At 37.8% G+C, this 20,487-nt stretch overlaps 1 protein-coding gene across 2 annotated transcripts; it reads right to left on the bottom strand.

Moving 5' to 3' along the window:
• Positions 1 to 2,471: 2,471 nt before the first annotated feature.
• On the bottom strand, positions 2,472 to 15,618 carry LOC109009003. 2 transcript variants are annotated; one of them, XM_018989333.2, is made up of 15 exons: positions 15,442 to 15,618; positions 11,500 to 12,091; positions 11,154 to 11,430; positions 10,092 to 10,381; positions 8,457 to 8,639; positions 7,451 to 8,212; positions 7,220 to 7,326; positions 7,060 to 7,119; positions 6,890 to 6,978; positions 5,962 to 6,543; positions 5,228 to 5,302; positions 4,751 to 4,821; positions 4,591 to 4,648; positions 3,784 to 4,039; positions 2,472 to 3,566 (listed from the first exon to the last, which is right to left on the bottom strand). In XM_018989333.2, the coding sequence occupies exons 2-15, from the start codon at positions 11,952 to 11,954 to the stop codon at positions 2,845 to 2,847; spliced, it is 3,987 nt and encodes a 1,328-aa protein (XP_018844878.1). In that variant the 5' UTR covers positions 11,955 to 12,091; positions 15,442 to 15,618; the 3' UTR covers positions 2,472 to 2,844. The 2 variants fall into 2 exon arrangements, with proteins under 2 accessions (XP_018844878.1, XP_018844871.1); XM_018989326.2 differs by having other exon boundaries at positions 10,092 to 10,393.
• Positions 15,619 to 20,487: the final 4,869 nt, after the last annotated feature.

The raw sequence follows: 20,487 nt of genomic DNA on the forward strand, positions 1-20,487 counted from the left end.
ATAACTTTTATATCATTTTTAACAAATTATTACTATTATTTTTAAATTCATTTACATTTTTTTATTGACTTTAATGGATTGGAATCTAAAAGATAATAATATTTATTAGGAAATTGTATAAAAGTTATAAAATAATATTATATGTAGCATTTTTGGTAAAAGTTATATAAAGAGATGAATGAAAAAGTAGTTTATATAGTGTCTCACGTGTAAACAATAAACTAAAAAAATTAGACCGGACCAAACTGAATCAAAAAAATCAAAATTTTGATTTTGGTGATCAATTATTTATTAAATTTTTAAAACTTTAATTTGGTTCCAAAACTTATCCAAAACCAAACCGGATTAGACCAATTGTACCCTTACAAATAGGACTAACAATAAGCATTATTTTTGAGGTATAATTGTTGGTCCAATTGGGGCCAGTCTTTTATATTCTAACCAATTCGTCATTTCAAATTTCAAAATAAAAATAAAACTAAAAATTATATTCTAACTCTTTTTTAACTTTATAATTCTTTTATTCAATTTTTTTTTTCTCATTTCCAAAAATCCCATAAAAATCTTAACTCAAATCACTTCACTACTATTTATAAATTATTTCACTACTATTTACAGAATTCTCATCTCTTCTTATCTATATAATCAAATGACATCTAACAGTCTCACCGAATCAAAAGGGGCTAGAGATAACATGAGGCTTTAACAGTGCATTATACATGGACCAGTATTATAACTGATCCCACTGCTTAGATAAATAGCAATCAAACCACAAGCAGCAAGAACACAAGTATCTCTGCAACAGAACTAAGAAATCAGCAAACGAAAATGCAAACTACATAAGAAATCAGATGTAATAATGGAGGTAGTCTTCCATCATTCCATGCCCATCGCCACACTAAACAAAACAAATAAAATTACTACTACGATGTCCACAAACGTTCTGCAGCCTCTTTCATCTGTTTGATCAACTTGGCATATACATAGTAAAAGAGTAATGAAAGAGATGCAACCTTTTGCAATTCTTTTACAACTCTGGTTAAATGGAGGGATTTTTTTTTTTTTTTTTGTAAAATAATGATACTCTCTTACAACTCTGTTTTATGAAAATGCTTTACATTTAAATAGAATTGTTAAAAAAAAAAAAAAAAAAACTGAAAAAATGACCGTCTTCGTCATTTTCCAATGTAAAATTCAAGCTAGAAAAGATGTTGATAAAATTACTAGAGTATATTGAAGGCAATAATAACTCATATGTCTTGCCCCCAAAAACAAAAATAATAATAATAATTCATATTTCCTTGGGAAATTTTGCCCCTAGATCAAGACAAGCACCACGAAAGCCTGGTCAACAGGCCAACGCCCCCACACATACAAGTCACAACTAAAACTCACCAAAAATGAAAACCATTTATTATGAAGCTCGAAATGGACTCAGTAAGAGGCAGACTTAGAGCAATGCATTAGATCCTCCAAAAACCATCTTCCAGCACCACTGGAAAATGAGAACCAAATCAAATAAAGTATCAAGAATGAACAGAAGAGAGTACCAGAATTTATGCTTTCCAGTTTCAATTTGAAGCAACAAACCATCTGGCAAGGCACAACAGCCAACAATACATAAGGCAAGCCTTAAGAATGAACCAATCGTCAATTTGAGCATAGATAATCTCAAGTGATGAGCCTCAATACTTCTAAATCCAATTCCCTGTGCCCTTTGAATAATCTAAATGTGTTGCCTTTAAGCATAGAAATAATGCTTTCAATGAAACACAGATCAACCTTCAGAATGAATCAAAAACATGATTTGAGTTGACTGAAGGCCAGGGCTTAGAGATGTACCTCGGCCATATAACACTGCTTGTGATTAGGGAAGGCGACCTAATCAGGTGAAAAACAAATCCAGTCAAGAAACTCCAAGTTAGATAACTAATTCCTGAAAAGGGTCCCCACCAATCATCATGAGCTTGATAGCATCCCTGAGTCATAACTATTACAATGACATATGTTACTTCCTGTCACTGGGCATGACCTACACATAAGAAATAATAATAAATAAAAAAAACATAGCTTATGAACAATCCAAATCTACAGCATAAGACTTTTAAAGAAGAAAAGAAGAACAAAAATAGTAAGAAAAATGTTACCATCAGCTTGCAAACCAGAAACCTGAAAAATACATCAAGAGTAATATACAAAGTAGGACAGAAACATGGTGAGGAGAAAAAAAAACAGAGACGCCATTTTTTGTTGTTTGATGAAAACTCAGGCATGATTATCATCAGGTTGTTAATGAAATATACTTTCTCAAGGAAATAATCTTTGATGCACAAAAGCTAGAATGAGATTACTGCATTTACCACAACTTCGGCTGTAGCAGATGACAATGAAATTATCCATAAGGAATCATAATAGAAGGGTATGAAAGGAAGGAAATACCTCAAAATACGAGTAATTCAGCCATGAGTAAATGGAACAAAAAGCTGATTTTATTAGAAATATAAAATGTATGTACAATAAAAGAGGCATTGCTCTCTCATTTGTGACAGCTACAGCCAGAGTCCACTGTTTGCTAAGAGATAATTTGTAGGACATACTAACTTGTACCTTGAACAAAAATTTACAGTCTGAAGTCACCAACTTAATACAGGAGCAAAATCCAAAACATCCGAAAGGTTCACTCGAAAATCAACTTGTGCAAGAGTCTAGGAAAGAATTTATATAACCTACTTGTCAACCCGATAGCCAAATGACTATTTCATGTGACGGGTCATTTCTTGACAACAGCGACTTTGTTTCGTGTGTCAATAGTATAATGAACAAGACTATACAAAGAAAGCAACTTCAAACCATCATATTTAAGTCTGAAAGGTCATCCATCGGAATTTCAAGACCCATGAAGTCATGATCTTGCAAACCCTCATCATCAATGTTCAACCAAGAACCCAGATCCTGGCCCTGCCCATCAAGATCATCAGGCACACCTAGTACATCCATTTCCGGTATACGTAGATTCGATAAATCAAGAGACACAGGGTCATCCATTACATCCAAGCCAAACCCATCTTTTTCCTTGACATTGCTACTTCTAGTAATTTCATTTGACTTTGATACAGAAGGTAATGCTGGTTTGGATTGCTCTGGTATCTTGCTGACAAGGCCATTTACAGAAACAGATAGCTGAGTCATTTTCTGCTTAGGTTTTGTTTTAGATTTCCTTTCCCCCTTGGTGTTGGATAAAGCTCGACCAATTTTAGTAGTACCATTTCTAGATGACATCTCTCTGCTGTGTCCTTTTCCATCTCTGTCCCTCTCACTTCTCTTTCCTTTGGCACTGCTCAATAGAGAACTGCCAATGCCTGACGGGGTACTTGAAGTAACGATAGTACCACCAACATCATCAAGCAACAATTCCCTCTTCTTCACCCTGTTTGACCATGTATCTTCTTTACCAGTGGTTTGTTCAGATAAGTGATTTTCAGGCAAAAGCACATCCACAGAGTTAATATCATGGTTGTCTGCATTCTGAACAAATTGTGAAGGGCTTTGCTGCGAACCCATTGAACCTGCAGAAAAACAAAATAACAATCCACAACTAAATCATGCCACAGACCACAAAACAAAAGGGGCCGAAGAAATCTGCAGACTGCAAAAACCCAACCAAACACTTTGCCCATGAGATCACGGTGGACATGAAAAATACATGTTTAAAGATGCATTGAATATTAGGCAGATTGTCACTGTTTTGCCCTTGAACACCAAAGGAAATACCAGAAAACCTACCTTCAAGAGAACGGATGGAGGCATATGGTTTGGTTGGTTCACCCTCTGTGCTAGTATCTGCTGGTCGGGCACCATTAAGATTGGAAGACCCAGAAAGAAATTTATCCTTAAATAAGGGCTCGCTAAAGCAGCTCTTTCCTGTATTCTCAAAATTATGACAACGTTCCAATGTCCGTTTAACAAATGCTAATGCAGCTTGCCTGGCCATTTTGTTACCGTAACTCTTCCCACCAGTGCCATGAGGACCCCGATAAGTCTATAAAACAGAAACTTTATTAAATTTAACCTACCACGTATGCAATTGAACCTTCTGAAACAGAACTACAGCAGTATTTCACTGTTGATTATCTAAGGCATTATAATCAGATCAGGCAACAATGACTTTTTTTTTTTAAAAAAAAGAAAGAAAGAAAGATTATAGATGTCCTCAATTAGAAATGCGAAAAAGGTTACACAAGAAAGCAAACAGCAAGACAACACATAACTAAACAAATGATGAATATACAAAACAACCAATAATGCACACCACATTGTCAGAATTCTCAGACAAAAAATACACAAATGTTGAAAAGCGAAAACTTTCAATTGTGAAAAGCCCTTTGACCTTATAGTATAAGAATCTTAAACTGATATCCCTCAAATCCTAAATACTCAAGATCAAAACCCAAAAAAATTGAAGAACCCCCATCCTAATATCTTTCATTGACAACTGCAAAGGGCAGTTGAAGCCCACTCCATTTCAATAACAAAGAAAAATGCAATAACAAAGAAAAGATGAAAGGAGGAAATGATCATTAAGAAGATTACCATATACTTTTCACAGGCCATTCCAACAAGTTTGTCAAGGGCACGTTCTTCAAACTCCCTACAAGAGAATACATTGTTTTTATTTGCACCATGATGGACAAAAGCACAAGTCAAAGAATAGCAAGAAAATTTATCGGAAAATAAAGAACAGAATTGTTACTTCTCTTGGTGGTCTTTTATGGTTGAGGCAGACTTCAACAGTCTTTCTAGTACGCCTTTCTTCTTCGAAATCTAATGAATCAACAAATAAATTCTTAGGATGAATGTCTTGAGAGTGCAATTTAGGTCATTGCAAGATGAAATGTTCAACTACAAACAATTTCATGGTACATGCAACATGAATATTCTTCATTTCGAACTCCAAAAATTTTCTAGACTTTTTTCCTGATAGTTTTTCTTTTTATCAGTTGAACTTTATTAATGATCAAAAGGCATTACCCTACTATATGAGGCATACAAATTAGAGATTTCTTCCTGTAAGTACAGTCCTAACTCTAAAACTTGTCCAACTAAAATAGGCATAGGCACACACCCACTAAAATGATTAATGAATATATGATACTAACCTCGAGAGGATGGGAAGTTCAAAATGAACACAATACAAAAAATTAAGGGCTTTTGCAATGGTATCAAATACCTGTCCTTGGTACTTCTCCTCTAATATGCTGATTTCATCACCGATTCCTACATCCTCCATCAGTGCCATGTCAGGCTGAATAATAAAGAACATGTGATCAACAAAACCATTGACAGCCCCTAAAAACAAAGCTAAAAGAGCATGATGTAAAACATTCCAGCATCTCCAGAAAAGAGAAATGCGATCCATATTAAAAAAGGCTAAAGTACGTACTCAATCTCTGGATTTTATACTATTATCACTTGCTTCTCGTGTTCTCAATTTTATCATTTTGGTCCCCATGTTTGTAATTTTTTTTTCAGACCTTTTATCAGATTTTGTTTTCTCTTAACAGAAATCTGACGTGCAATGCCAACTGTTTACATGTGCCGTGCCATGTGGCTAAAAAATGTTAAATTTTTTAAAACATATAATATAATATAATATTTGCTTTTTTACTTTTTAAAAAAATGATTTTATGTTTTCAAATGTTTAATCATTTTGTAGCCACGTTTGGCATGCCATATTAGATTTCCATTAGAAAATCTACTAAAAATTTGATGGGGGGTCTAAATTGAGAAAAAAAATTATAAACCCCAGGATCAAATCAAATTTAAAACATTAGTAAAAAGATGACAGTGTAAAACTCAGGGACTAATTATGTACTTACTTAACCCTTTAAAAAAACTACCTACCATATGAGGGAACAAAAGAAATGCAAATCCCATGCAATAATTCTATTATTAGTAACTTACCACAGGTTCTGGAAAAATACCAATACTTTGAACCTCCAGGAGAAGTTTTTCATTTATCTGCATATTATCATACTGACTTTCTGAGCAGGCCATGCTAGGCATCATTGACTGGTCCGGATGTAAGCCGTTTAGGGAATGACCAACTCTTGAGTGCATCCCTGCGTTTATGGTGCCCATTATGTTGCTTTCATGTTCATCAGGCTCTACCTTCCCAGTTATTGTATAGCCATTAAAAGCAGTAGACCCAACAAACTGAAAGCCAAGTAACGACTGGTCATTCAAACTGTTTGATTCCAATTCTCCATCGAGCTCAAACTCAGTACCATATTCATCATATTTCAGGTCTTCATGTCCACTGTTACAATCCTCCTCTGAAATTAGAGCTGCTATGAGTCTCTGACATAAGGGAATCACACTATGATCCCCTGTACCTGGTACTAAATGTTCTGCAAGCAGTTCGGTGCATCTAGTAAGCCCCATATCTATCTCATGTTCAATCAATCCATGTCCATTAGGAACAGGACTGCAACCAACAACATTGGAATGGAGTGGAGTTGGCGTAGCAGCAGAATCAAGATTTCCCTAACAGATGAAAACAAATTAGAAAATTATTATAGTTGATAACCATGAGAGGATTTTACCTCAGATAAAAATAACAATCCTAAGCCTTTAACCCTATACATCAAAATATTCATAACTTGATATTATTATTATTATTTTTTTTTTTTTGGGGGGGGGGGTAAGTAATGCAGTGTTGACTAAAAAATCCTTAAAAGACAATAGTCCAAATATAGCAAATTCCCGTAGGAGCAGCATTGTAACACATTTACAATGCTGCACCTTATCCATACCACATTAAAATCATCATCCTGTGCAACAAGATTTTAATCTCATATAATCTATAGAATATGGAAAGGTGGTCCATTACTTGTTTCTTTAAGAAAGATATGTCTGCGTCGGATATGAAACCAAAAAATGGCTCCATCTGCCTCCAAAAAGGGCTGGCAAAGGCACGAGCTGCAGTAACAAAAAATAAATTAACCCAACTAAATGAATTTTGAGCATAAGATGGATGCAAAATTTTATTAGGAACATTACCATGATTAGTAACAGCATTTGCAGCAGCCAATAGTTCTTCATGCCCATCATCCGACCCAACTAAATAAGGAAAAAACCAAAAGTGGTTAGTGTAGAAAAAAGAAAAAAGTAACCACAGAAAATTAAGGGTTCATAGATATTTTCTCAGGAAATCAACTACCGAGAAAATCTGATGCTGTATTAGTAGCTGTATTAGTAGCTGTATGCTTTTGACGTGCATAGGCCTTCCGGTCTGAAAGTTTCCTCGTTGGTGGACGACCCGCCTTGCTGAGCAAAAAGATTCCATGAAACAATTAGATTGCGATATAAATGGCCCAGCATTATTAGAATAGAAACCGAGAAAACGTGTTGAGAAAAAAAACAGAACATATATAAGATGAAAATGTTTGACCTTTCACTCTTGTCAAAACCAAGCCTTGCACTCCTAAGCTGTTTTGCAGTTCCCACGTTGCCAACCTTCTCAACTGGCAAGGGCATGAGAGACCTTGTGGAAGTAAAACTTCGCCCAGTCCTCCCTTGCCTCCGAACACCATCTCCAAGGTCTTCCCCAGTAACTGGCTTATTCTTTCTAGATGACAGGACCAGAGTGGACACCTTCTGTACCATCTGTCCGCCTTTCTCATCTATCTCATCAGACTTTCTGCACTTATCTCGGGATTTAGTTTCCACAGCCCCTGACTCCTCACTTTCAGATAAGGTGGCTGAAGACAGAGGATCGCTTCTTAATTTCACTTGCTGAGGGGAACTGCCTGGCAAGCGTCTGGCAAATCCCAACCCAATGTCATTATTACCCAAGACATCAGGTCCAGTATCCAGAGCAGGGATTTCATCATTGCTCGAAACAATTGGAACGGCAAGATTTGTACGTCTTGCCGTTCGGGAAATCTTCTGTGGCCTCTGGCTGGCCCCGTGGGCACCAGGTGGGGATGAAGACCGTGCTGATGCCATGCGTTTTCGATTATTGGCTCCAACAGCAGCAGGTGGCTTGTTTGAACAATTAGAAAGCTCCCAATCATTAGGAACAGTTGCCCTATGTACAACAGGCGACAACTTGGGTGCAACACCTGAACTGGATCTTGGAGCCCGAATAGATGCATTCATTTTTGTGTTTGAGGTAGGACTGGCTGAATTAAAATCATCACGAACATTTGTCCTAAGCATTGCGCAAGCAGAGATTGAAAATAATTATATGACTTTATTGCAAAATAATTAACAGAGAGAAAATGAGTCAGAAAAGGGGGCTTTCAATGGAAAACTAAAGGCTCACCGAACAAAAAATACTGGAACAAGTCTCCGAAGAAGAGAAAAAAAAAAAAAAAAAGCATATGAAACACTTGCAATTATACCATAAGACAAAATTGCCCAAAAAAACTCAAGAAAAGAAGGATGCTACATACTTATTGACGGCTCTAAGGTTCAACCTTTCCTTATCTGAACCAATAGGACGATCTCTTCTGTCATTTGTAAGGGAACCATAGTCAGGGTCAGTCCTAGGGATGGAGGAACGCATGCCCAAGCCAGTCTGTTGTAAGATACCATCTGATTTTCCAACTCCAACAGCTCCATTCAGCACTCCTGGCCTATATAAAGATAAATATTGATATCACCTCTTAGATAACAAACTACAAACGATAATTGCCAAAATTTAAATTAATCAGAACTATAAGGGTTTGAGTTAATGTCCCAAGAAAAGACACTTGAAGAAGAGACCCTAACATCTAAGTTCCCCTGATGGTAAGTTTGATTCCCCGTTTTACGTATATAAAAAAAAAAAGTTTGATTCCCCGTTTAAGGGAAACCCGTTCCCCTCTATACTATGAGGCAAAAGCCTCAAGGAAAGTACTATTTCATTTGCCATAATTCAAATGACGGGCTTCAATTCTATTAAAAACTCCCAGAAAGTTAACCGATCACCATTGCTAAGCCAAAAGGTCACAACATCCTAATGGAGATTTTATTAGGACAATCCTTAACATCAAGTTGTTTGGCAGTTGAGCATTACATTAATATGGTATAATATACCCACAACCTTGGGTCTTGCGGTGGTCACTGCATGGAGAAGAAGATGAAGAAGAAGAAGGAGAAAAAACTGCCAGAAGAATGAGATGAGGTATGGCAGCTGGAGGGAAACAAATGAGCTGGGGATAAAAAAAAAAGGGTTTTAGGTATATATAGGTAGTTGGGCAGGCGGGTAAAATCCGGACAGGTTAAAACCCAACCCAACCCACCCCCTGCAAGATTTTTTTTTTGGGGGGTTTAAGGCCATCCGCTCACCCATTAGCCCTGGGGGCCAGGTAGACTGAACTGGCAGGCCAGATTACAGGAGCCCGCCGCCCTCTGGACCAAGTGCAAGAGTAGTGGGAGATGACATCTCTTATATCACTCTGAGGTGGCGACTGCTCTTTGGAACACTATCTTTGGCTTGATTGGGTTATGCCAAATAGAGAGGTGGATCTTTTGGTATGTTGGAGAACAAAGCTTGTTGGCTATTTGGGAAGTACTTTATGGAAGTTGATCTAGTTGTGCTTAATGTAGTGCTTATGGAGAGAAAGGGGAGAAGACAGTGACAAAAGTCAAGGATCGTTTCATTATAACATTATACCAATGGATAACTGCTCAATTTTGTTTATTGGTTTCTAGGTGACAGGATTTCTTTTATTTTTCTCTATTTCTGTTTAGGTGTTTATCATCTATACTCCCTGTGTAAATTGATAACACTCTGTATAATCAATAAAATATATACAATTAACAAAACAAATTTGAAAACGAAATTTATTTCCTTCAAAGTTTATTCTTAAGTCCTTGTGATACAGCTCAAAACAGAGTGGCATTCCTAACCTGTTTGGGAAGGGGGTGTTACTAAGTTTCCTGACTTTCTTCCTAGGAGGGAATATTAAAAAAAAAAAAGCTACAAAGAAATGGAAGCTAAACGAACCAGCATTGCCAATTGGATATTTTTAACATACGTTATTATGCAAAGGGTTCAAAAAGTCAATATGGGCAGACGCATGAATATTAATAAGAAGTCATACCTGAAACCATGGGAATCATTACTTAACCTAGACCGGGTATCAGCAACAACAGGCCTCTGTTGCATTCCCTGTTTAGCTTCTCGGTAGCCATCAATTGGTTTAGTTGACATTGTATTCGGAGAAACATCTGGCTTTATCCCTGAACGCTTTTTCTTCATTTTTGACTTTTCCCAACCGCCACCACCAATAGGCAATGTTCGATCCTCTGCCTGAACTGCAGCACCATTTGCAAGCCTTAGCATCTCCCTGTCCCTATCTATAGCTCCAGATGGCCTGACAAGAGAATTACTCTGCACATCCATCTATATTTATTAGAATCTGTTAGTCATATCTTGGAGGAATATAAATCTACGCAATGCATGTTACAAAAAATTCGGTTCACCAAATAAAAATATATAAAGCAAGAAAATCCAACGTGACACAGCAAGTGCACAAATAACCTAGGGAAAAAAGGAAAAAAGATAAACAAGCACACGAACAAAGTCATGCAATCGCATAAAAATATATATTTTTTATAAGCAACAATCATATATAGATATGAACTTGAGAAACTACGAGTAGACAAGGCATCCGTTAAAGCTTTTTTTTTTAATAGGTAAACAGGAGTTTTATTAATTTTGTAATAGGCATGGCCCAAGTACATAGGACGTATGCATGAGTAACACCTAATTAGGATTTACAGCCAAAATAAGAAAATCAAAGACAATTAGTCCATTAAAATATATCACCACTGCCCAAAGAAGCTACCTCTGTTAAAACTTGAGTAAATAAAAATATATAAACAGCGAAAAGTACCAAATTTTCTTACCAATCTACAGAAGAAGAAAAAAGTCCAAACTAAGCAACAATTGTCAAACAAAGAATTAACTGAAAGAAGGATTCCATGTTATCTGGAAGAAATGCATGTGTATAAAGGTATACACTAATAACCATACTGCCATATTGTGATTGTGAAAAAGCAAAAAAGTAACAGAAAAAGTAACACAATCGCGTCAACCAATATGACAACTAAACTAGTTGCTGCAAGCTAATTAAACAAGATGTTTAACCCAAATTACTTACTCTCACATCCACCAAAGAAGTTCGAGTGCGCTTGTTTGGGACAGCATTTTTAGTTCGTTCTTCTGCTTTTTGTTGCTCAAGCTCAAAACCACTGGGGGCAGCATGACTCTGATTTCCAATCTTAGCTACACTTGGCCCCAGGACTGAACGGTCACTTGATAACACACTAGAACGGTCACTAAAAAAACCTTCTGATCTGGATCTCTTCTTTGATGGTACAGTTGGGAAAATTTTGTTGAATACAGATAGTGATTCGTTGAACATTTTCACACGTTCCCTGTTAAATATAACATTTTTTTAACTAGTTACAATACTAATCTCAATTTCAAAATATATAAAGAACTACCTCGCCTTGACAAAACTTTCACGAAGACCAGCCTTTACACGTTTGACTTCTTCTGGTATTGGAAGACCAGCCTTTACGCGTTTGACTTCTTCTGGTATCGGAGATGGTAGCAGCTTGCCTTTTGAAGAACCAGATGAAGAATCATCTGGTGAAATGCCAAGTGCAAGACTCACATGACGTTTGAAGTCCACTTGCCGACTAGACTTATGGTCTGCAGCCAGCACCTTCGGATCAAAACGTATGCATTGGAAGAAGTTCACAACATCACCTTGCGTTACTGTAGAACTGCTTCTTGACATGTTCGGGAGGGAAGATAGAATAGGATTCTCCATGCTCTCCCGAAAGCTAACTGATCTGTCCAATGTAGCAGCTATGTGGGATCCACGCTGCCCACTGGTGTATAATGGTCTATCCGGGCTACCAGAAGGTATGTCAAACTTGCTAGATGTTGCCATTGCATTAGTTTCCAAACATCCTCTGTGTTACAAGCCCAGAAAACACAGTGGTGCATGACAAAATTGAGGTGGTAATGCACATAAAGGCCAAATTTATGCTACTTTTTTCAATGACTGCCTGATGAGAACACTGTCCCCTGCAATGAAGAAACCAAATACAAATCCAAATTACATGATACGTACGGCCTCCACATATTAAGTACCTTAGGGTATGTCTGATTTCCAAAAAAAACTCAGATCTTTACTTTTAAAAAATAAGTTAAAAATGAACTCCAATCTATCATCTTTTAAACACCAGAAAAACTAGCTATTTCTAAAAAAAATATAATTATTTGCCCAAGTTTCTTTTTGGGAAGTGCTAAACTGCTTAGAAGTAGCTGTTAGTTGCGTGAATTCAATCAAGACATCGTTTCCGGTACAATTTTAAGTTTGCAGAAAATTAAATAATGACAAGTTAAACAATAATAATAACCACTTGCCAAAGTTTATGTGAAAAAAGCACAAAAACCAAGGCCGTGTTTGGTTTAACAAACATTTTCAAAAAATTTCAAATTTTTTTTTAAACCAAACCAAACATCTTTAAATCTCAACCTTTTCTTATTCAACTTTTCAACTTTTTATCCAAACATTATCTAATCACAAAAATCAATACAAATTTTACCAGCTCCAACTAAAAATAATCTTAAAAAGTTATATTCAAATAACTCTTCAACTCTACCTATTCACTTTCACAAGCTTCAATACAACACTTTTTAAAAAAAAAATATAAGTATCAAGATTTTCTCTCTCCTTTTCCAAAACCCAATCTCAAAAAAATACTCAAATTTTCACAAAATATTTCATATCCAAACATGGCCCAAGACTTTCACAAAAACCCAAAAAGAAACTCACAAAAAATTTATCCAAACTTTTCAATTCTAATAAACTTACACAAACCCCAATCCAAAACACCTCCCAACAAATTTTGTTTTTTGATAGGTACATCCCAACAAATTTTTATCCAAGCAAATTCTGCTCTTACCTATCTACTGTCACAAAATTTTTTTTTTCAAGTATTCTAAAAAATTACAAAAATTTTCACTCACCAAAACCCTTAATGCTTGAAACACAGAAATAATTTGTACTGACACGCATATTTGAGGTCCAAATGAAACATCAATATTTCATTGCAAGATATGTTTAAGCACGTGTTTGGGTGCCCAAAAAAGTCTTTGTGAATAAAAAAGACTAAATATACCAACATAGCATAAACCATGGAACTCCTAAAATGTATGATATTCACCCAGTTTTACACTTTTATGATTGATTGAAAGAAAATTATATTTGCAAGCCGATATGGAGTACAAACCCTCCACATCGCTGACAATATTTGATTTGTTTGATTTGCAAGAGAAATTAATTTTAAACTTCTCTTGCAAATCAAATCTTGCCATATCGGCAGTGAGGAGAATGTGTCATCCATGCTTAACTTGCAACTATTAAGACTTTGATCCAAAACACAAGGGACTAGAATAACCTCCATAGAAAATATGGCCTCTTTATATATGATCAATTTTGTCCTGTCTATTAAAGTGGATGGATGAAAGCATCCCACATAAAGGAATACACACACAGATAATGATAGATAAAGAGATTGTTAATGGACGCCCCCAAAAATAAATAAATATAATAGCAAAACCCAAAACTCATCTTCTTAGGATTCAACTGATTGCTAGAAAGGATGCTTTCATAAAGAAAGGCATCTAAAATTAAAAAAGCCACTTAAGCTGCAATGTATTTCATATTCATTTGGTGCTACCGCTAGCTTCTAACAATTCATATCTTCGACATTTTCTTGAATTTCTACTGGTTTGTCCCTCTTTTCCGTTCACCTTTTTAATAGCATGTCATTTCCCTACTCCAGGAGATTTAATTGCAGCATCTTTTCATGATTCTGAGTTAACCATTATACATGCATCCCAAACCAATTCAAAATTGACTCATGACATAATTATCTATGAAATTTATGCATAAAGGATCAGAATTTTTTTTTTTTATAAGTAAAAATGTATTAATATCGATAGGCGTAACAGTACATTGGGTGTATACAAGAGAAAACATCTAGCCCATAATAGAGAGCCCCTAATGAACATCGCCCAAGAGGGAGAAATTAGAAACCCATCCAATATACACCAAGCCCTATTGGGACAACACATTAAGGATCAGAATGTTAATGCTCCAGTCATTCAGCAATTTCAGAGTCTCACAACCTTGTTTGAAGATTGTCATTCAAAGCAAGTCAATTTATCCTTGACTAGGAACAAGCAAAAAAGTTCCCCAAAATTATGATGCGCTTAAAAAAACTTAAGCAAATACCCCTACTAAAATTACATTTGCAGCTACAGAACATACACCCTAGAATTCCATTGGTGGAGAATATTTTGTGTTGTTTATGTAGAAAAATATATGCTATGTCAAACATATTTAATTATTATAATATTAGTTCCAAGACAGAATGGAATCAACAACCTCAACTCAAAATTTGAACTGTTAATAATGACATTGCTAATTGACAACCCCCCTTTCCCGGAAGGATGGCATAGATAGTTCAAGAAAAACAAACAATTGTGCAGTTGATCAATGCCAGCGATATATAATTAAACTCATGCCTTGTACTCTTATCACCTAATCACATCTCCTTAAATATATTGGCAATAAACCAAGTTAAAATAAAAATAAATAAAAACTTAAAACCAAAATGGCCAAAAGAAAGAAAGAAAGATATACACAATTGCCGACTACAAAGCAATGGCTGCAATTTTTTACTAGCACAACACATAACATATGGTAAAACTATCCCAAATTGGCATGCTTGATCATACTCATTCAATTTAAGAAAAGGATGCCAGAACTATATCATTAACTTCAAAACTGACCTTGCAAGATCTGTGGGCAAATAATTTACGTAAATACCAGTAATTAGTGTAACACTTTTGTTAATGGTTTTTCCTCAATTTAAAAATAAAATTCCCTCTTTTTTTTTTTTTTTTTTGAGAGGCTATTTCCCTCAAGTTCACTTCCTCGTTAAATTACACAACATTCAAATTGCACCAAATGACAGCACGACCAAATATTTGCCAATTTCTCTCAATATCTGATTTTCTATGTTCCTCCATTCCCTAAGATCATGCTAATATATTTTCAGAAAGAAAATTAAATATTTTCTCGTGAACTTTGGTTACTCTAAGTTAGAAATAACTGTTTCTTCTCAATTATTCGATTTTTTTCTCTCAATCTCAGTTCATTAAATAGAAGCGAAAAAAAAAACCCAGAAACCAAAAACGAATCGCAAACAGAAAAAGGAAACCCTAGAAGTTGAATCAAGAGAAAACTCCAGAATAAGAAGCTGTATGCTACCCTGAATTACCTAAATAAATCCGAATAAAAAAAAAAAAGAAACCCTAGAAGTTAAATCAGCATATATTAAAACACAGAAATATGTATATACCTTTCCAATTTTGCTATAAGTGAAGATGCTTTTTCTCGAGCTGTGATGATCCTGAGATTGGGGATTCAAAAACTAGTTCCTAATTGGATTTTTTTAGGTTTGAATGAGTTGGAGTTCGAAATCGAAGGTTCGTACAAAGCTATGGAGGACGAAGCACCCTGTGTTTTGATCAGCAATGAATCGGGCTATAGCGAAAGTACGCTTATGCCCATGTATTGTTTCTCTGGGCTTTTTAGAGTGGTTAACTGAAGTAGGGGTAAGATTGGAAGCAAAGAATTGAGCCGGCTTAATCCAGCTCCAAGTTTACATGTGATTATCTAATTTCGTTACGTTTAGTAAAAAGAGTGTACATAAATTGATTTTCATATATTTTAAGTAACTTGGAAAGTAAGTTATTTAATATATGATATGTTAGTTTGTATAATTAAAGATAATAAAACTTGAAATGTAGAAATAAATAATTAGGTCTGCATATAAATCTTACACAAAAAATTTATACACTTAGATGGTTTAATGTAAGAGTTTATTCTATTTTCAAGCCGGTATGTAAAGCACACCATTCACATCACTTAAATGATAAAATTTGATTTATACGATTTAAATTTTAAAATTTATCTTCAAAATAAAATTATGACATGTCAACATCTTATTAAATGTGATTTACACACTGGCTTGAGAATAAAAATTTTATTAATGTAATATGTTAGATCTATTTTACAATAAAAAAAACTTTGCTAATGGATTAGATTAAATTTTCTTATATAAGATTAATATATAAACCAAATATGTCTAAATGTTGAATAGCATCAAGCACCCTCGATGCACGTGAAAAATAATTTTCTAAATGATAGAGTAGGAATTTACTCTAAAACTAAGGATATCACAAAACAAATAGATAATGATATACCTACATGTGAGGGGATAAAATACACCAGGCCCAAAATGATTCTCAAAACCCAGCCCATCAAGGGACCATCACTAGAAAACAAAAGAAAATAAAGAGAAAGGGGAAAGAGAAGAGACAAGGAGGTGAGGGTATCAGGAGGTAGAGAGGTGTCAAGAGAAGGTAGAAAAAGGAGAGACAATCAGACACGCAAATCAGACATCTCTCACCACTACGAGGAGCATGCATGAAACGGGTCAGATAAAAGGGACAGACACATACGACTTCAGAGACTTTTTTTTGCCAAGCCTCTTCTTCGACTTCTTCTTCAGCCACTGGACAAAGAGCTCTAGAGAGAACATTTTCTCCAGCAAGTAGATCCCCAGCTCCCATTATACAGTGAGAAATGAGAGGCTATGAGAGACTGTAAATAAGCACATTATAGTGGAATCTCTCATCTCCAAAACCCAGTGGACGTAGGCTTAGTGCCGAACCACATAAATTTGTGTGTTCATCTTTACTTATTTTCTCTGTATTTAAATATTGTTCACTACCTAAGACGTATGTACAGACACCATATAGCCGCACCAGATCACTACTGGGGGCTCTACATCTCGTTGATCGAGGCCCAATCCACCTCAGCGGGTCCGAAAATGGATCTTTTTTCCCTTACAGACTGTGCCATTCTTGGGCATAAACAATGGCGTCATCTGTGGGATTGAGATTGTTTTTGCACCGGAAGCGGAAGAAGGATAATTTCTCAGCGCGCTAAGTAATCTTTGAAGGAGCAGATGAAAATTTTTCAAATAAGTATCTTCAGTCTTTTCACTTTTATTTTTATAAAAAACACTACTGCAGAAAAGGGGCGAGTGAACCTTTCTTTGAAGGATCTTTTTTCCTAAAAGTGCACTGTACTTTTTATACATGCAGCGTGTAGGGCCGGGGTCCCAAACTCCCCCACCACTTGAGCTTAAATAGTGCCCACTACTTTTTGTGCTTTTAAGTACATAGTATATTTAAGTGAGCAGTATAAAAATTATTCACAAATATACACTAGGCGCATACACGTGCACAACAAGCAAACACTGTGCACTTAAGTGCACAATGCCTGCATGGGCATCACATCCTGACTGTGCATGGCATGCACAGTCCAGGTGCGCCTGGCAGCGAAACGAGAAGCTCACGACAGCCCGCCGCGAGCAGGATGAACCCTTCTACGGCCACTAAGTGAGCCGCACCGGATGGCCCCCAACCCCAAGGACCGTTCGTAACAAGCCTAACGTACGCACGACGCCTACCTCCTGAGGAGCTAACAACAGCCTGCCATGAACTCGTAGGACCTGTCAACGGCCACCATTAGGTTTGCCAACGCCTTTTCTCCCCACCTGTGGGGCACCTTACACCTGCGGCTGGCATACGGACTCCACGACCAAGCACCCGGTGCACGACAGTGTGGGCCCAGATGAGCCACGACCCCGTTGTGGCATAGCCAAGGGGCTACGCCAGTAATCACCAAACGAACCGCCAGCGTTGTCTGTCTTCTGGAAGACGATCCACGACCACCTAGCCACGGCGGGGACCTCATCGCACAGCCACGTGCATAAGAATGCATGTGGCCGATATTCTCCTCGACCCAATCGCGTTGTGGCATGGTAGGGGTGCAACGACCACCATGTGGACCGCCGGCACGTTCTGTTCCCGCCTAGACGCCACCTTCGTGCTCCGACACACGATGGGCAACGATGGCTTGAAGCCACACACCCAGTGCACGGATCGAGCACTGGACTCCTCGGCCAGCTCACAGTCGAGGTCTCCTTGCCCACTGGAGGACCGCCACTCCTCAAATAGATTAACTCATCAGCCAGTGGCTCCACGAAAATACTCATCGGCCAGAACAAACTCCTTGGACAAATCCTCATCAGCCAGAACAAACTTCTCGTATAGATCCTCCTTGCCCAGAACAAACTCCTCAGCTACATTGCGAGCTTCTCGCCATCCTCGGACAGACTCACCATGGCCAGATGCTTCTCAAACATCTTTCTCGGCCGGACAAGCTCCAACTCGTTGCTCGGACTCCACGACCATGCAAACGCGTCGCCCAACACAGTTGTCAACCATAAACCTCTCCTCCATTCCACAACAATAACATCAACACATGACTCCACGACCATGGGCCACCCTTAAGGCATGTTACATTGCCTATGCAACGTGCTCACTTGCCGTGTTAGCTTGGCTGCCACATGCACGGCTCCAGACACCTTGCGTGTAACACGCACGCACCACCGGTACCCTGCATGCCGCGTGCACACCTTGGATGGTCACCACCTCAGCCAAGTGCAAGCAGACAACTGACACCAGATACCAGTCACCATGCTTGAACCACATACAAGCATGCACTTCAGAGGAATAAAAAATATAATAAAAAATGAGGAGCAAGGAAGAGAAAAAAATGACAAACGACAGTAGGCAATTTCGGTCAAGTAGCAGGCTCTGCGGGCAAAAATAGTCATAGCAGCTAAATACTCCGGTTTGTCTCCTTCAAAACTTATGTGGATTTTGTTTTCATTAACATGATTGATCCCTGTAGTACGAAATCTCCATCAGCTATTTACATCCTCGTGAGACAAAGGGATGAGTGTAATGTCTAAGGCTTCTCTATCCCTCTCGTGGAGGGATGCAGATCAACCTTCAGCTGCCCGAAGATGGAATCTCTACCACTGGATTCTCCATCAACTACTTATCTCCCCGCGAGGTACCAAAGGGATGAGTGTATGCCTAAGATTGCTCTATCCCTCTTGCAGAGGAGTGTTGGTCAACCTTCGGCTACCCGAAGAAGAAATCTCCATCAACTGAATCTTCATTAGCTCCTTACCTCCCTGCGAGGCATTAACGAGATGAGTATAATGCTTAAGGTTGTTTTATCCCTCTTGCCAATGAGTGCAAGTTAGCCTTCGGCTACCTGAAGATGGAATATTCACCAATGAAATCTCTATCAGCTACTTACCTCCCCGCGAGGCATCAAAGGGATGTATGTAATGCCTAAGGCTTCTCTATCCATCTCGTGGAGGAGTGCGGGTCAGCATTCAGCTACATGAAGATGGAATTTCTACCACGAAATCTCCATCAACGAAATCTCCCTTAACGAAATTTCCATAAACGAAATCTCCATCAATTACTTACCTCCTTGTGAGGCACCAAAGGGATGAATGTAATGCCTAAGGTTACTTTATCCCTCTCGTCGAGGAGTACGGGTCAGCCTTCAGCTACCTGAAGACAGAATCTCCTTCAACGGAATCTTCATTAGCTACTTACCTCCCATGAGGCACCAAAGGGATGAGTGTAATGCCTAAGGCTGCTCTATCCCTCTCGCGGAGGAGTGCGGATCAACCTTCGACTACCCAAAGATGGAATCTCCACCAATGGAATCTTCGTCAACTACTTACCTCCCTGCAAGGCACCAAAGAGATGAATATAATGCCTAAGTCTACACGATCCTTCTTGCGAAGGAGTGCGGGTCAGCCTTCGGCTACCCGAACTACTCCTGGGACGTCATCTCCTGCAGCGGAACGTCATCTTCCACAACAGAACGTCAAACGGATAGCGCCTCTGACCTTCACTGCTCCTTGGCAAGATAGCTTAGGTTCGCGAATTTTGTAGTTGTGATTAGAAAATATTTGCACTAATAGGTTTGACTTTTGCAGCATCTCTTACTTGCCTTCCTGTGAGGGTCAACAAGTTGGTCCAGTTGTAAGGTGTCTCGGCCTGCCTCACGGCCAAGCACGGGTTCAGTCTTTCAACTGCCCAACATTATTTTTGAGACAGCATCTCCACCAGCGAATGTTGAGTTTTCACACTCGTATTATAACCATTGCCAGTGGGTTATTTTCGGGAATGAGCTTTCGGAGTTAAAGTGCCTCCGAGCTCCACAACTGCCTGAAGTGGACCCAGAGGGTCGACATGCTCCCTGACCACTTCACGTGGGTTACAACAAACATACTCTAACATTAACCACAATTCACATCATAAAAAGAAAATTCACCAACATCATCGAAAACAAAGATGTCGGAAAAATAGACACATTTCGACAAGACTTAGGGTGAGTCTAGTCTTACAAGCTGCTCGACCTCTATCATTTTTACAAAACGACAACAGGTGGGAAAGGT

This window comes from Juglans regia, chromosome 1 (genome assembly GCF_001411555.2).
Source record: "Juglans regia cultivar Chandler chromosome 1, Walnut 2.0, whole genome shotgun sequence".
In the NCBI taxonomy this organism is placed as follows: Eukaryota; Viridiplantae; Streptophyta; class Magnoliopsida; order Fagales; family Juglandaceae; genus Juglans; species Juglans regia.

Excerpts from the sequence above, each read along its gene's own strand:
- LOC109009003 (XM_018989326.2), bottom strand. The coding sequence starts at position 11,954 with ATGGCAACATCTAGCAAGTTTGACATACCTTCTGGTAGCCCGGATAGA. Across the intron at positions 11,431-11,499 it reads GAAAGTTTTGTCAAGGCGAG|GGAACGTGTGAAAATGTTCA; the intron begins GTAGTTCTTTAT and ends TATATTTAACAG. Across the intron at positions 6,979-7,059 it reads AAATGCTGTTACTAATCATG|CTCGTGCCTTTGCCAGCCCT; the intron begins GTAATGTTCCTA and ends TTGTTACTGCAG.